Consider the following 13,420-nt stretch of genomic DNA (forward strand, 5'->3'; position numbering starts at 1 on the left):
TTTATCCTACCCACAGAAAGAATTTGGGAATATCTTAGGAGACCTTACAGCAGCCTTTCAACACTTAAGGGAACTTATAAGAAATATGGGGGCAGGCTTTATAGCAGGGTGTGTTGAGATAGGACAAGGGGTAATGGTTTGAAACAAAAAGAGGGTAGATTTAAACTAGATATTTTGTGATGAGGTTGCTGAGACACTGGACCAGACTGCCCAGAGACATGGTAAATGTCCCATCCCTGAAAACATTCAAGGCCAGGTTTGAGGGCTCTGAGCAACCTGTGCTATTTGATGATGACCCTGCTCATTGCAGGGGGTTTGGACTAGATGGTGTTTAAAAGTTCTTCCAATCCAAACCATTCTATGAGTCTACGAAGAAGACAAGGAAGAAAGGGATGAGTAAAGGCTTATCTGTCTTGGCCTTATCAGATCTGCTTGGAACCAGAGGCAGCAGATGAACAATACTGCAGCTCCTTCAACACACCCAGCTAACCTGGGATCATGCAGGGACTGAGTGCACAGATATTAACAATCCATCTGACCCTGCTCGAATACCATACTGTGAAGGTGGGAACAGCAGTGGTGAATACTATGGTAAATCTGGGCTGACTGGGAGCTTGATTTCTCAAGGTTTATGCCAGTCAAAGAAGTAGTGTAAGCTCATTTGCCTCTGACTGTGTCTGGCTTACCCTAAATAAGTCTTTAGACCCATATTCTCACCCAAGAACCCATGTGTGTAACTGCATGAATATTCACATGCTTTTCCTGGTTATGCAAAGATCTTCCTTGAAGCATTAACCAATTTTGATCCAAATTTCTTTTCTTTTTGACACTCATCCTAACACTGAGTACAGATTCTGGATATGTGATTAAGTCATTTTGAGAAGAAGTTACTCTTGTCCTGAAGAGATTCTAAAATTATTCTTATTTTGCCATAAGGCTACAAAAAAAATGCTTTGTTGGCTAAACTTTTGTCTCATGCTATTCGCCTCTGTCTGGAAGTGCTTTCGAGAATCATAATACACTGACCCACCTCTTTCTCTTAGCCCATTCTTATCTGATTGTCACACTGCCAAATTTTGTCTGATCCTTGGAGAAAATATTAGACCATTTGAATGGGGTCAGTTGGTTTTGCACAAACTGATGTTGCAGGGACTGCACTTCTAAGTGTTCCTGCTTAGCACTGCACTAAAACTGATAATTCTTATCAGCTGTGGAGCTGTTTCCTGGGTCACTATGACTGACATGATAGCTGTGAACAGAGGCGTAGGCTTTTGCTGTCACTTGAAGACTTGTTTCCACAAAACAAGCCAAAGTGGTTGGAAAAAGAGGGATTCTCTTTTCTTATTCCCCAGTCCCTGAGCTGCTGTCTGGGACACTTGCCAATAGCAAAGGGTTGGCTTCCAGATGATGGATCTCCCCTGTGCTGTGTTGGCATCTCTGCTCACCCTGGAAAGGCCAGCAGCTCAGAAGCTGTGAGATTATTTGTTCTCCCTTTAGGAACTCTCTCATCATCAGAGTCAGTGGGAACTATTGTGCCTTAGGAGCTAAGGATTAGTGTTCCTTAGAGCACATGAACATGATTTTAAGCAAGGTACCATTGGGAAAAGTACTGAGAAGAAAGAAAAAGTGAATACTAAAACATTCTTTCAAAAATTAGAGAGCAGACAAGTCCAGCTCCTGAAGTGAGGAGTAAAAAGTCTGTTTCCACTGCTACTGCACTTTACTTCAGGGAATAAAGAAAAAAAAAAGGTATTGTACAAGTCCCTTCCTACAAAATTCCTGAAAGACCGATGCTGAAATCTCTGCAAAGGAATACCTTGAATTGAAAGAATGTCAGCCAAATGAACCACATAAATGGATGCAGACAAAGTGAGAAATTATGGTGAGAGAAGCCAAATAAATTCTTCAGTATATAACTGTAATAGTAGCTGTGAAAGAGAAATATGTTCTCCATGCTTAGTCTGCCTTTTACCACACTACTCACAACACTCTAAATAAGCCGTAATAAAAATGCTTTCAGTTATGTAAGTCTAGATGAGATTTAGAAAGAGAATGCAGCAATCTGATTTTTCCAATACATAAACAATGCAGAAAAATAGCAAAAAAAAAAAAAACATATGAAAAGAGCAACTTCCTATGAAAATTCTATTGCTTAACAAAAGGAATAAATTATCAGTCCAATATGAGCAATTCCAAGGATTTTCTCCAGGACAAGTCACCATAACCCTCCCATCTGGAGTCTCACAAGAAACTCCAGTTGATTTCATCACATTTTCATTGAACACCCATAGCAAAAAGATTGCAAGGCTTTTTTAACACCATTTTCACCAAATTAATCTCAGTTTTGAACTCTATAAAAATGCAGATCATTGGTTTGCTATATGCTGCACATGTCAGATCAGAAAGTAAGAACCACAGAAAAGAAATATGCCAGTGATTAAAGAAACCAGTTATTGTCACATTATTAGTTACATATTTTCTGTTACAGCTAGGAGATCATTTAGTTTTTTCTAGTGATCAGCCATTTATCTTCAGGCAACCAAAGATTAAAGATTTCATTAGTAATTATCACAAATGGCGCCTTGAACATACTGATTAAAGATACTTGTCATTTTACTTTATAAAGAGTAGTATATCAGCTGTCTTAGTATTTCAGAATAATTATGTGTTGGATATCTGCTGGAGTCCCAATCATAGCTAATCACCATTTGCATCAGCAAGACACCCAAGGAATCTTTTAAAACCACCCATTACAAATGCATCCTAACACATGAAAGAAGTTTTTGCCATTAAAGACTCACACCCAAGCAGAGAAGTCTGAAATGAAAACTAAAGGCATTTCCATGTAAAATTAACAATCCTAGGTGAAATTCTGATGTAAACTACCTTGAGCAGTTATAAGTAAAAGCTATTTCTAATACTGGTATTTTTAAAAATTTATTTTAAAAGCCAGTAATATGTGTCAGCTGTCTTAGAACCACAGAATCATATTACATATTACAATTCTCACAATAGATCCTATTTGGGCTCATCTCTGATGCACAATCACTGCAGAATCAAAGAATATTCTGAGCTGGAAGGAACCTACAAGGATCATCAAGCTGAACTTTTAAGTGAATGGCCTGAACAGGGATCAAACCCACAACTTTGGGGTTATTAGCTCTATGCTCTAATGAACTGAGATAATAAGATAATAAGTGAGCAGGGTCTGCTTACTTCAAGAGCTGAAAAAGTTAACTATTTGACCAAAGATCCATAACTACAGAGAAAAAAAAGACTAAACCACAGATGACTGCTATGAGACATAAAAATGTTTTGGTGCTAGGCTAGAACAGCTCAGGTTTTGCATATGTTGCTGAAAAGATGAAAATATTAGCAAACTGTCTGTGGAAAAGAACGTTTATCAGCAACAAATTTTATTTGAATGATACTCCTGGTTCTTGTGTTATGCCAGGCATAAACCTCATGTCTTTTGGGATTGCTGCATCAATGCTAGATGAAAGAAGAACACTTCTCATCAACCACCAGCACCTTATTAATGAGAAATCATATGATTAATCAATCTGATTACTTAGAAGTCAATTTATCTGCAGTGCAACTGCTAGCCAAATGAAAATAAGATTACTGTGAGTACAGTTTATTAATAATCCCCAGTATGCCATTGATTCAACTTGATTATAACACAGCAGGCATGTGATGCACAGTATTACAAAGACATTAAGCCAGCCTGACAACAGTGAATACAGAAGAGGTTTATGCTACTGGATAAGGCACAGAAATCCTGAAGTGTAAGTGACCACTCAATTTGCAGATATGAAAGGAATAGTTTATTTTATTGTAGATAAATAAAGCTGCTGTAATTTTCCACTATCCAGCTCTTAGGGCAGTTGAGATCACCTGAAAGAGTGAGTTAGTGTGGAGTTGAGACACAGACCTTGTAACATCCAAAACAGCCCCTTGAACTTCCTCACACAGAAAAGCAATTTAGCAGACACAAAGGGGAATTCAGGTTCCCCAAAGGGACACCAGTCACACATAGCTCATGAAGCTGTTTCACCCCACTGGCATCTCCCAAGACTGTAGTAGATGTGATTCTATTTTGAACACATATCTACAGTGATATATATTCCCTGTGAGCTTAGGTTATGGGCTGAAAATAACTTGAAAAAATTCTAGTGCTTCTTATTATTTCATAGATTTTATTATTCTGTAGATTATTGTCTTCTAGTTTTTTGACCACAAAATTGTCTTTCTTCATATTTGTCTGACAACCAAAAATATCTTCTTTCAAATATCTTTGTTGTGTTAATTCTGCTTGAAGGGAAAAGTGCAGTATAGATATAGAAAAAATATTAGAGAGGGAGAAAAGGAGGAAAGGGGAAAAGAAGTTCCCTATTTGCTAGATAGGGGAATGAGAAGAGACAGAAAGACCTTTAAAAATCACCTAGGCTTAAATAGAATTAATTATTATAACTACTCTGCTAAGCCAGGAGATGAGGAAAGTGTCAGTGATGTCCAGAAGTCATTTGGTGAGATCCAGGGAAAATGCACGTGTACAATCCAAAGCTGCTGGCATTAATTAATCTCCACAGTGAGAAGTCAGAAGTGCAGAACAAGAACCCTTCAGGACCTGTCACTAAGCAGTAGCACCTCAGCAGCCCAAATGCAGAAGATTGGGTCAGGAAGTGGAAAGAAGAAGTGGAAGAAGATTGATGCGGACTATCTTTAAAAATTAAGGCAGTCAAATGCCTTTTCAACAAGGAGAAAGCAAATCAGTGACATAAACTAGATGAGCACTTCCACAGTCAACCTGTGGGCCTAAAAAGAGCATTAACTCTCTGATGCATCCAAGTCCTATCAGAAAAAAAGAGGGCAAATGGAAAGTATGACCTATATATGATATACCAAGGTAAGAGTCTTCTACTTTGTATTCAAGAAATATCTGGACAACATAACTTGGCAGTTTTAATATCATATTTCAGCACATTTCTGGATTTCCTGGGGGTTTAAGACTACTGCAAATCCAGACACTACTCTACTGTGTTCAAATCTTTTCTGAACCATTACTGGTGAATTGTCTTTGTTTAATGAGGGGGATGGTTCTTCTTTCCTCTCACAGAAGGCTCCCCTGGTCCCATTCCCCTCTGGTACCAAAAACCTTGCAACATAAACTCAAAACGCCATGCCACTAATCCATCTACTGCATATGATGACACTAGTGAGAGCAAAATTTACTTTTGTGATCCAATCTGCTTCTTGAATTTGTAGAATTTATACCAAACCTATGAAAATGAATAAATAAGAAAATTATTAAAGCTTCAGACTCTACACCTTTCCTGGGGTTTTATGCCTAGACTTGGGGAAAAGAGTGCAATAGGAATGATTTAGATTTCCTACACTGGAATTCTGGAGTATTCTGGTAAAGTATTCTGGAAGAATAATCTATCTGCAGCTGTCAGGGGAAAAATAAGCTCTTTTTGGTTTACTCACAGTAACTAAGGCTAAAACAAAGAAAGTCTTGAGTGTTTTCAGTCCTTGAGTAAACTGAATAATCAGATTTGGTTCCCTAGAAAAGATACTAAACAGAAAGCACTTGCTCAGGAGATGCATTTTAAGAGCTTAAGCCTGAAGACTTCTTAGATCAAAGAAAACACAGAAATGCACATGAAACGTAGAAGGAGATGAAAATAGTACTAAACAAATTAAAAACAGGATAAACCAACTATTCATAGTCCATAGACCAACCAGGGACTAAATGTTCCATGGCAGTTTATGACATAAAAAGAAAGTAACCAACATCCCTACAAAATTGATTTTCCCATGTCCTGCCTCTCAGTGAAGCTTTATCAGCTTTGGAAGACCAGATCTATTAATGCTTCACCCTAGATTTAGCCAGTTGCATCAAATCAGAATAGTTTACAAACAGAAATATGTGTGGTATATTTTGAGTTCTGGTATTCAACAGTTTCTAATTCAGACATGCAGTAGGGAAGGTCCAAACAAAAATATACATAAAGTAATCAGAGAGGTCTGCAGGTTTTGGGGATTTTTACTTCACAAAAAGGGTAGAGTCCATTTTCATGCCCACTGGCAGTGATGCAAAATTCTCCAAACCAATTGAAGTTTAACAAATACATTCAAACAACCTGGAACAGTATCTACAAGTTTTTAAACGGAAGAAAACTTGACCCAGAGGTAAGCACTACATCAAGGTAAGAGCTAATATTACTCCTCTTCCTTCAATCCCTTACAGTCTAGTATAAACTTCCATATAAACCAGCAGTCAATCACATGCCCTTTGTTTGGAATCAGGTGTAGCCCCACAAGTTTCTTTTCTAGCTCTGAATTTTTTTTTTTAAGTTAAGCCAAGAGAAAATTGCTTTTGCTCATTATCATGCATCATGCATAGGCAAAAAGGCCATCATGGTTTATTAAATTAAAATACTCAACTCAAGAACAGATGACATGACTTATGGAGGTTTCTGAAGCTAAGCAAATGCACATCTGGCCATGTGGACTGTGCAGAATTATATTTATGATGGTTGGTGTGTGTAGGGAGAATGGTAAGGGGGCACAGTATTCCCCAATGAGTTGCAGCTGGGGTCAAGTAAGAACAAGTGGCATATACAGCTGTAAGCGATTAAGTACAAGGACCATAAAAGGGTGGAGTCAGCCAAGGAGCGAGAGTAAGAGTCAGAAGGCTGCAAGAAGAGCTAGCAGAAGGCTGCCCAGAAGATGACTGCAGAGGAAGACTACAAGAAGCAGGAGAAGGCTGCTCAGGAAAAGACTGCAGGAGGAGATGAAGGATCCCAGGACCCCAGGAGAGGGTGAGGACCAGGGGAGTCCCAGAGAGGGCTGCAGCGAGGACCAGGAGAGTCCCAGGAGAAGATGGTGAGTTCCCCTGGGAGGGGATGAATAATATCAGAAGAAGACTGACCCCACGAGGGTAGACCCCAGGAGAGGGTTGGAGAAGCTCTGGACATGCCAGGGCTCTGTGGCAGTCTGGCAGCAATATCCTTCGTTGGATCACTGCTAGATTAGCTGCAGATGCTCTTGGCTGGGTGCTTCGGGAAAAGCCCCTGGAGGGGATGGACTCTGTTGTTGTAATGCTTACTGTTATATATGAGTGTACTTGTAATGTTTACTGTTATGTATGTATTGTTGTAAACATGTTTAATACAACAGGTGTGTGGCATTCTGATGACTGCAGGGTAGCAGTGTGCTAAAGCCAGTTCTTGGCAGAGCAATTTCCTTTTGGTATTTCATAGTTCATCTGCTAGGATAATAATAATTGTATTGGCTCTGACTGGGATGGAGTTATCTTTGCCCATGGCAGCCCCCCCAGAGCTGTGCTGGGCATTGGTGGCTGCAGCGGTGTTGGTGGCACTGCAGTGCTTTGGCTCCTGCTGAGCGTGATGCCTCAGGTTTTAGCTTTTATATTTTTCAGATTGTGTGTTGCTTCAGTGTGTAGTTCTGAGCTTCATATTAGGGGATGGTAAGCTCTCTGCACAGAGTAGGTAGACAAAATAATTCCTTCTCCAGCTGGGGACCAAGGATAAATTATCCAAATCTCAGGCCCAAGAGCATAAACATCATGAACTGAAGAGAGAAAAACAAGAAGGATGGGACTTCACAAGCTACAGTTATAACTGGACAATTAACTCCAACATGCTAATGGACCAGAACTTATAAAAGTGAGAGACCTCGTGACTGGTCATTCATTTTTGTGACCATTTTGGTTCGTCTTGGGTGTTGCCTTGGCTGGGCCCTTGTGCTGCTCAAGGTGTATCCATGGAGGCCTTTTAATAATCCCTACTTTAACTCTGTTTGGTCTCTGTTCTAGGTCTGCCTTCACAAGGCATCAAGCACCAGCACTGTCTCCAACATTCTCCCATCAGCAGGGTGGAATGGGCAAGACCCTGGGAGGGGACACAGCCAGGCCAGCTGACCCAAACTGGCCAAAGAGATATTCCATACCACAGAATGTGTGCTGAGCAAGAAAAGCTGAGGAAAAGGAGGAGAAGGGGGAGCATTCACTGTTATGTTTATGTTCCAGAGAAACCCTGAAGCCCCACTTTCCAGGAAGTGACTGGACATCACCTGCTGATGGGAAGGAGAGAATGAATCTTTTGTTTTCCTTTGCTTCTGCACATGGCCTTGATTTTGCTTCATTAAACTGACTTTACCCACAATTTTTCTCTATTGCACTCTGTCCTGTTGAGGAGGGGAATGATAGAATGTCTTGGTGAGCACCTGGCTTCCAGTTAAGGTCAACGCACCACAATTATCTACCATTAAAAAGATATTAGTCTACAGAGATAGATAGAAGATAGATTTTCCAGCTAAAGAAGAAAATTGGGAAGGAAATAAGTTTTGTTTTTCCTAATTACAACAGACCAAGATTTTTCCATGGATGCTAAAAGCAAAAATAGGAGTGGAGAACTTTCCATTTCTCTTATTTCAGCAGAGACTTGTCCAGAGGATAATGAAAATAGGCACCACTCTCCAAAGAAGACTCTCTCTAATGTGATGAGATTGGCCTAAAATACAAACAGTTATTTAAATGTCTATGATATGTACCAGAGAGGCAGAGGTTGAGGTCAGTTTGTTTGCCAAAAGCATACACTGACCCAAAGTTTGGGATTGCAGCCTCAGGCCAAACATTCTCTCAGCCCTCGTTAATTCCCTGGTAGTTCCTCTGCACCGAGTGCTCTAGGCTTGCATATTTTTAATATTTATACAGAAAAGCTTTGACAGGAAAGGTTGAGGGAAGCTGAGGGCAGCATGTTAATCAGAAGCCTTGAATCAAGGTTTCTTAACAGGTTAATGGTTGCAATATTCTCGGGTGAGTTTCTAGAGCTGAGGAAACATTTTTGACAAAAAGAAAAAAACAACTAAAAACAAATTCAAGACAAAGCTAGCACTTAAAAACATAAAAAAGAAATTAGTAAAAAGATCAGCAAAAATCAATAATCATTTTAAAGCAACCAACTTTCTCTTAAAAATTGCACAATGAGCTCTCCTTTTTACCTGTGGTAATTAGAAAGATCAAAGACACACCCTAACTGTGGGACTGTTGCATTGTGTGTAACACCCTGTCACCAACACACACAATACTCTGGACACAAAACCTTCTTTCATAACATCCTTAATAATGACTCATATCTTCTGACTGTCATACACAAGAACTGAAAGCCAGGACCTTTTCCTGAATAATTAATTTCACCTGACAGCAGACACTTGTGTGTCTGGTCAGGGGAATCCTGTCTTAAAAGTGTCACTGTCCATGGGGGGTATATCCATACATCTTGAACCATGAAATGGCCACACAGATGTGGGCTGAACACCCAGGAATTGTGTAACCAAGTGCCAGGTGGTTCATGCAGAAATGTTTGAAGGGTTGTTCTCCCAAAAAATCCCTCTACAGGAAATATAAAACCATGACATGTTCTCCACAGACTTTGGATGCTCTGTGTGATGGAATTGAAGTAAGACATCATTCCTCAGCTTCCTTACCTCTGAAGAAGTGGGTTTGCAGTAGCCAGCTCCAAACACTAGATTTTCTAATGACATACTGGACTGGTCTGGTCCCGCCTCCAGGTTGCCTTTACCAAGCCATGAACCTTTGCCTGGACGAGCAAAACTAGAAGGAGAACAATTGAGAAGAAAAAAGTAATCAGAGGAGCATTGTTAGAGAAGAATCATTGTTGTCCCAGTACTATTTCCTTGCTTAGAAAATATTTACAATTTTGGTGAGTTTTGCTTTTGTTTATTTCAAGTTGCACTGTAAATTCATGTTTTCCTTGAAAATTATCATTGTCCAGTGTGTAGTAATGTGAATGAAGTTTGTTTTCTAGGCATTCAGTCAAGTGGTTTGACTGTTATCTTGAACTCACTCCTTTCTCTGCTATCTTACAGATCTTCTTCCAGTATAACATCTCATCAACACAACCTTTCCATCTATCCACATGGATCACATTCTTATGCAACCTGTCATCAGCTTGCACCTTGATGGGTGCAACATCTTTCTCTCTGGCTTTAACCACATCACCTCTTTGAGTTGTGCATGGTCTCTCCTAATTACTGATATCTTTGCTAGCTCGTCCCAAACTTATTCTTATAGATTGGAAGTTTGGTTGCAACTTCTCACTCTCCCATGGCATTAGTTTTCAGCACCAAAAGGATAAGATTTCAGCTAAAAAAACCTTTATTTTTTTCTGGGTGCAATGTGATTTCACTGTTATCCAAATTCTTCCTCAAAAAACTGATAGAATGTAAGTTGGTTTACTCTCAGTGCTGACTATTGTGGTTAGTGCTCTTTTCTGGCTACATTTGTACATTTGCTATTGAAGACCAAGAACCCATTAAGGGTGGGATAACCTGTCTGGAGCTTACTCAGCATCAAGCCTACCAGAGTATTGATGCACAGTCAGGGCTCATACTTTGGATTAATCTGAGCAGTACTTACACCCCAGTTAATGATGCCTTTATATTCACTGGAGAGGAATTGGCATTTCCAGCATGAGTCATCTCTTGCTGAAACAGTGATATCAAACAGATCAGAGGAATTTTACCCTCCAAGTATTTAATTCTAATTGTGGACTGTAAAGAGAGGCTGGATGACTGTATCATCAACAACTGGAGATGAGATAACCATACTGTTAGTTCTCTCTGATAACACATGCTGTACACAAACTACATCAAGATTTCAAGAGGGAAATCAGTCTACTTGTGGGGAATGCAATGAGTCAAATTACCAACTATGATCACTAAAGTGCAATGAAAGCATCCAGAAGGGTTCTTAAAAAACATGCAGGCAAAGGTGGAACTGAAATAATGAACTATAGAGAAAAAAGGAAAAGACATTTGCTGTTTGTACCAAGTGCATAGGCAATGCCACTGGCTTTGTGCTACAGCTTCCAAACTGGGATCACCATCCACAAGCATCTGATGCCCATCCAAGCATCCCAAATCCCACTGTACCCAGGAGACCTGGTCTTCTTGAAAGAATAAAAACTTCCAGGATGGAGAGCACAAAAAACACCTCAAAACCATAATGTGCCAGAACTAGAAGCCACAGGGAAGTGCCATTCATGCTGCAATGCCTTTCCAATCCGAGGTTTTTTCTCTATGTAGATGTGTATCACATGGCCACATCAGCACAGATAAAACTAATGAACTGATGTCTACACCAGATTCAGTTTTTAAGGACAGATGAAAGTGCTGAGTGCTGTGCAGAAACACACAGATAACAGAGAATCATAGAATCACAGAACATCCTGAGATGAAAAGGAGCCACAAGAATCACCAAAATCCAACTCTTGACCCTGCACAGGGCAGCCCCAAGAATCACACCATGTGCCTGGGAGTATTGCCCAAATGCTTCTTGAACTCTGGAAGGATTTATATTAAAGATACAAACAACAACAAAAAAAATTTTAATAGCCATACAAAAGGTGAGGCTCTTGTCTGAAAGAGTTTTGCAACATTGGAAAAAAAATCTGAAGCAAAATTACAAACTGGACCAGTTTCAGAAGATTAAACACAAATCCCTGTCTTGGCTGTAGAACAAAACTGCTGCTTGTTATAGATAAATACTGGCAAAAAGGTCATTCCATGAGAAGGAGGATGGGGTAGAACAAATCAGCAAATATCTATTCTTGCTTATGTATATTTTAATTTATGCGATCAAAGCAATTTCCAGCTGGTTGCTTCTAAGCAGCATGAAGCCTTTCCATGTATTTCCTACATGCACCATTTAAGATAAAAGCAATAAATAAATAAACAAATAAATAAAGCTATTTCCAACAGACAAGAGCTATACACTGCTCTGAATAATTTCAGCTGTTGTTGAACAATGTTGTCTGCTGTGGTCTGCTGGAAAGGCTCAAGAAACAAAAATAAAAAATGATTGCTGTGGTATCAGAGAGAGAAGCTTAAACAAATATTCTCTGCACATGAAAAACTCCTCATTTGAATATGAGCAAAGCTTTCAAAGGTTTAAAGGGAAAGAAGAGCAGTTTTTAATGCCTTTTTTTATTTATCTTTTGCTTTTACAGCAGAGAAACAGTTTTAATCTGCTGGTTTTATGGAAATTGATTTCACATAGCACTGTAAAACAAAAACCTTCTTTTGGGAAACATGCCAAAACATCATCAGTCTGCTGAGGGTAAGTTTAAGTGGGAGGCTTACAAACTGCTGAGTCCCTCTAATGCTATCTGAAGTACATTATGATGGAAGAAAATTTTTATTAGCAATAACAGGTTCATTTGCTACATCAATTATTTTTTGCTGTATTTATCTCTTCTAATTATTTCTGTAAACATTCTCATTTGTATGAATCATGAACCTTGGTTACTTATGTGTCCATTTGGACTATCTATTTAATAGCACTGATTTAATATCAACATTTAGATCCTTATCCAGCATGATAACCTCAGCTTTTAATTGGAGTCAGGATAAAAAAGGTCAAAAGAGGTAACATGTGTGTGTGCCCAAGAGGATTAAAGCGTGTGCAGAACAATTAATATTTTCAGTGAAATGTTTTATGGGTTCTTTTTGAGCTGGCCTTTTGATGACCTTGTCCATGAGACCATGAGTGGTGAGGCTCTGGCACAGGTTACCAAGAGAATTTGCACACGCCCCATCTCTGGAAGTTTTTAAGGCCAGCTTGGACGGGGCCCTGAGCAATCTGGTCCAGTGGAAGGTGTCCCTGCCCATGGCAGGGAATGAGATAATCTTTAAGGTCCCTTCCAACTCAAACCATTCTATAATTCTATGATTTTATACCCTTATCCTTCAAAAGAGTCTCCCAATTATTGCAGTAGTCATCTGTGGACACACAGTACAGTAAACTGCCTTGAAGTCCATTTTTTTCCTCATTACAGCCTGCAAGATGCAGCAATCAAAATTTAAGACCTTTCTGACTCAAAGGTTATATTCAAGCAATTATTTTCAGCAGTCATGGTTACCTTCTATGAATTTGTGTCCATGACTTTGTGATTTATACTTTTGGCCTCTGTAACATCTTTTGGAATGAATTGCTTGTTGTAATAAGTGCTGAACTTTCTGGTTCTTTTGAACTTGCTATTGCAGAATTCAATGTGCCAATACTAGGTTCTTGTGTAGCACAAAATATTAAATTATCATTCCCTGTTGGTTTTTTTCTCTTCTGCAGACAATTATCTTACATATAAATGAAATGACAGTTTCCTAGCATAAGAAATTGAATGGCCTTGATAAATGTTAATTCAGATGTGTTGTTGAAACAAATCAGAAAAATTACTTTAGGGTAGTTTAATAGAAAACCATGCTCTCTTTCAGACTCACCTGCCCAAAAAAGAAATACTTTTCTTTCATTTTAGTTTTGTTTTGGGGTTTTGGGTCTTTCTTTTTGTAGCAGGGAAGGGTTTAGTTGTTT

The 13,420-nt window shown here is 39.2% G+C and overlaps 1 protein-coding gene across 1 annotated transcript in view; it reads right to left on the reverse strand.

The window, feature by feature from the left end:
- Positions 1 to 13,420, reverse strand: part of FAM135B (family with sequence similarity 135 member B) — a 193,706-nt gene that overhangs the window by 40,808 nt on the left and 139,478 nt on the right. Inside the window, exon 7 of the mRNA XM_005429890.2 lies at positions 9,517 to 9,643. Coding sequence (XP_005429947.1) covers positions 9,517 to 9,643 — 127 coding nt within the window. The remainder of the gene's footprint in view (positions 1 to 9,516; positions 9,644 to 13,420) is intronic.

The sequence above is a fragment of the Geospiza fortis genome, unplaced genomic scaffold (assembly GCF_000277835.1).
Source record: "Geospiza fortis unplaced genomic scaffold, GeoFor_1.0 scaffold382, whole genome shotgun sequence".
Taxonomy (NCBI): Eukaryota; Metazoa; Chordata; class Aves; order Passeriformes; family Thraupidae; genus Geospiza; species Geospiza fortis.